This window comes from Leptonychotes weddellii, chromosome 8 (genome assembly GCF_054177405.1).
Source record: "Leptonychotes weddellii isolate Sample4059 chromosome 8, ASM5417740v2, whole genome shotgun sequence".
NCBI classification, from domain to species: domain Eukaryota; kingdom Metazoa; phylum Chordata; class Mammalia; order Carnivora; family Phocidae; genus Leptonychotes; species Leptonychotes weddellii.
In genome coordinates, this window is record NC_138376.1 from 559,338 (window position 1) to 563,603 (window position 4,266).

Below are 4,266 nucleotides of genomic sequence, written 5' to 3' on the forward strand. Positions count from 1 at the left end.
GAGGGCTTTAGAGGAGCCGGCAGCAGGTGGAGCTGAATCTGGGTGGGGCCGGCGGGCACTGGGACTGAATCGGTGGGGACTGAGGGTCGCTGATGGTGGAAGCACGGTGCAGGCCTAGACAAACAGGCTGGAAGCCCTCCCGGCATCGGTAAGAAGCAGTCTGGAGTTTGTAGCCTGGAATCCCAGCGAGTGTCCCAGGGACATGCCATCAGTTAGGTCACTACAGTTGACGAGAGGGTAGAGAATGCTCTGGAGCCGGGCTCAGACTTCTGCTTCCCTGCACAGCGCCCCGGTGAGGGGACCAAACAGTGCTCCTGGGAGGATGACTGGGGTGTCAGGTCTGTCATCGTGGGGCACAAAGGGGCAGGGGGAGCAGGTCCGTTTTGTTTGCCCTCTTCTTAAGAATGTTTGATCAGTCAGTCGATGCCCACTAAGGAAGCTGGCCTGGCATCTAACTTCTGATTCCCTTCAGAATCCAGCAGGCCTCCCGCCCCACCCACGGGCTAACCCATCTGTGCTCTCCAGGGGCGCCCCTCCTGGATGGTGCAGTGGGGCCACGTAGGGAACCGCCACACGAGAAGGGTGGCAGCTGTCTGGGTGTGTTTCTGGCAACCTGTGTTCTGGCTTTGTGCTCTGTAATCTCGAACCTTCCCCTTACAGTCCTCACTTTGCGTGTGATAAATGGACACATGCCGAGGTCCCCCGCTGCTCCAGGCCGGGCTGCCCACGCTGCTCATTGTCTCCCCGCAGAACTGAATGCATTGCAGGACGAGCTGAAGCCTTCTGGTGTCGTCGTGCTGGGCTTTCCCTGCAACCAGTTTGGAAAACAAGAACCAGGGAAGAACTCAGAGATCCTTTCTGGGCTCAAGTGAGTGCCGGCCGGGACCCTGCATAGGCCCTGTCAGGACTTCCCTTCCTCCTTCTGCCTGGAGGCCTCTTCTTCTGGAAGCTTCCGGGGCGGGTGGTGGATCACTGGGTTCAGGAACATCATTGTGAAGCTTCGCATGCAACCTTGCTTGGCTGGCGATGCCCAAGTGTGCACTCCGCCTCGAGTTCTTGATGGTGACACTAGGGGAATATGGACGGGAAAAGCAGTGCAGGGCAAAGGAGGGGCTGTGGGAAATAGAAATGAATCGGGAATCCTGACCTTCAAATACTGCCTTCCAGCCTACTGGCTCCCTAAAGCATGAAGTCCTGAGCCCCAGACATCTTTCTTTCCTCACCTTCCCTGTCTACCGTCTCTCCCTCTTTATCTCTAACTTCCTTTTGTGGAGTTGTGGTGGCCGTTACCAAACTCCTGTCCTAACCTGGACCCTCTTGGGAACACTCTGGTTCATTGCAGGTATGTGCGTCCAGGTGGTGGCTTTGTCCCCAATTTTCAGCTCTTTGAGAAAGGGGATGTGAATGGAGAAAAAGAACAGAAGGTCTTTACCTTCCTGAAGGTGAGTGACCACCCACCTGCCTTGAATTGGTCAGGTAGGTAGAGATTCCCCTGAAAGCATGGGGCTCATTTCTAGGATTGAGGTTGGACTCCTTGGAAAGAAATGCTTGGAGAAGTTCGGGAATCATGGCAAGATCCGTTGTGAGCCGTGAGCTTCAAGTACAGGGAACCGAATGTGGCAGCTGCGATGGGGACCAGCCCCCCTACTGAACGGCAATGATTGGTTCATTCGACCGTCAGTCACAGAATCTCTCGTAGGTGCGAGAAGCTGTGCCACACAGGGAGCCCAAACCTACTGGGGGGCCCAGCCCCTCCCTGGGGGACCCCTGTGCAATCGGGGAGACAGACATGGAGTACAGAATGGAGAGTGCCGTGTGGTAACTGACCGGGGAGCCACTGAGTGTTAGAACCACGGAAGACCACAAAACCACCCGAAGTCCTCTTAGGCCACTGGTTCCCAATGCTGGCCTGCCAAACGAGTCTGGTCCTTGTTGGAATTTTCATCCATCATGGCAAACTGAAAAAAACCCCACAATGTGGGGAGTTTTTCGCAAAGCCCAATTTATTGAATATAAAAGGCCATCATTTATTCGGATGCTACTCTAAACCAAACCATTTTTTTTTTTCAGCTAAGAAAACTGAAGCTACAGAATGATAGGACTTATCAAAGAAAACAGAAGATAGTATTTTACTGATGCACTATGACATAATGCTGGGAGGGGCAGACAGGGAAGGGAAGAATATTTTCTGTTTACTGTCATACTCGCTAGCTCTTGGTTGATTGCTAGTTGCTAGTTGGTGACGTAGCATTGAAACATCTGTGGTTCATTGGGAGCATGTCAGGTAGTTAATATGTTGAGACGCAGGATGGTGAGTAGACTCTTCTAGGGTTGGGGATAAAACTGGATCACACAGAAGCAGGGAAAAAACCCTACTATTTTTCTTCTCTCTGCTCCAGAACTCCTGCCCTCCAACCTCTGATCTTTTGGGCTCAGCAAGCCAACTCTTCTGGGAGCCCATGAAGGTCCACGACATCCGCTGGAACTTTGAGAAGTTCCTGGTGGGGCCTGATGGAGTCCCTGTCATGCGCTGGTTCCACAAGGCTCCCGTCAGCACGGTCAAGTCAGACATCTTGGAGTACCTGAAACAGTTCAAAACCGAGCAGAAAGGGCCAGAGACCGTCAGAAGTGGCTACCTGCCTCCCACCTAAAGAACATGCTTAACACTGGATCCATCTTTGCTCCACGTTCCTTCCCACCCAGTGTCCCTATAACCAAACCATCCTGTATCACCCAAGTGTGTACATACGTTCATGAGTGTGTTTGAAAACAAGGGAAAGAACACCTTTGTCCCCAACTCTCTGCTCCCAAAATTTCAAGTTTTTTCCACTCCATCCCAAAGGAAATACATATTTCAGGGTAAATGGTTCAGACGACCCAATGTCCCTAAAAAGGCAATGCCCAGAAGTTCTGACCTCTGTCCTTTCTCCATCCTGAAGGTTTGAAGAAGCAGAAACTGGACGACTCTCAAGATCCCCTTTGTAGCCTTTCTCTCTTCCAAGATAAACCTGCGTTGTTAAGCTCTTCCTCTCCCAAATGCAATCTTCGCTCCCCCTGACGCCCTGTAGTTCTCTTTCTTACAGGATCTCTGAAGGCTGGCCTCACATGAAAGGAGGGGCATCTCCATGATGGTGGGTCCCAAAATCCCCCTGGGTCGGACCCTACCAGAGCCTTCCTTGGTGCCTGTTCCTTGTGCATTCAGGCCACGGCACCTGGGCAGGGATGTCCCTTCATTCTGAAGGATGGGCTTTCCCCTCACCCTGAGCTGCCCCACCTTCAAACTCCTTATCACTGTCTCAAATAAAGAGAATTCTGCAGCAGTGGGCTTCCCTCGGTGTTTTCCCACCCCCATATTATGTCTGGGACGTCTTCCTCTCTCACTTGGTCCTGCTTCCTCCGATCCCTCACCTAGCTCCTCAAACGCCCACCCAGACACCAGGTGGGGCTGGCCGCTGTGGACCGCTGTGAGGGGTGGACACGGGCCTCCTAGAGCCCGCCGCCCCCCTCCCGTTCTGGTCTCCTGGGGACCCACCCGCGAGGTAGCCTTGCTTTCTCGAAACAACCAAGACACAGACGTTCTTCTGCCTATAAAATTCCTGCTCATTGTTAAAAATCTAAAAACACATAAAAACAGGAGAAAAGTATACCAAAACCACCTCCTAATCCGAGGAGTAGAGAACGTGCTGGGAAGCCCTGTGTAAAGGCTGTTTTATTATCAGAGTTCAGTCTTTTATGTGAGGTCAGATTTCAGAATATCGGAAACTAAGAGAAGCTGGTACGAGGAAGTGAAATGAAATAGCTGTTTTTCTTTTCCCCTTCAAAAGTTACTTTGAACTTTTTCACATATTTTTTGCACTTTAAATTCTTTGTACTTTAAAATATTATTTTGCACTTGAAAAGTGGAATTTAAGTATCTGTGGTAACGTGAGACCCTGTAATCCTGTTGTGTACAGAACAGAATGATCCCGGACTTAAACTTTATTCAGGAACGTGAAAACCAGGGGTGACAAGGAAAGTGACTCCAGCTTCCAGAACGAACACAGGCACTCCGGAAGCCCTGGGACCACCAGCGTTCATGCGGTCCTCAGGGAAGACACAGCGTCTACGCAGTAACAGCCACGAGGGAGACCTGGGGTCTCAGCTCCAGGAATGGGCTGCTTGTAAAATTCAGAGGTGGTAGACACACATGGAAAATTTTATCTTCTTGCATTGAGAAGCTAGTAAGGAAAGAAAGTGGCAGTCTGTGGCCATCCGCTCAGGATGCGA

General features: G+C 51.4%; 1 protein-coding gene across 1 annotated transcript in view; it reads left to right on the forward strand.

The window, feature by feature from the left end:
- GPX6 (glutathione peroxidase 6) overlaps nucleotides 1-3,280 on the forward strand; it is a 9,711-nt gene extending 6,431 nt beyond the window's left edge. Inside the window, exons 3-5 of the mRNA XM_006737006.3 lie at nucleotides 751-868; nucleotides 1,343-1,442; nucleotides 2,400-3,280. Coding sequence (XP_006737069.2) covers nucleotides 751-868; nucleotides 1,343-1,442; nucleotides 2,400-2,651 — 470 coding nt within the window. The 3' untranslated portion in view covers nucleotides 2,652-3,280. The remainder of the gene's footprint in view (nucleotides 1-750; nucleotides 869-1,342; nucleotides 1,443-2,399) is intronic.
- Nucleotides 3,281-4,266: the final 986 nt, after the last annotated feature.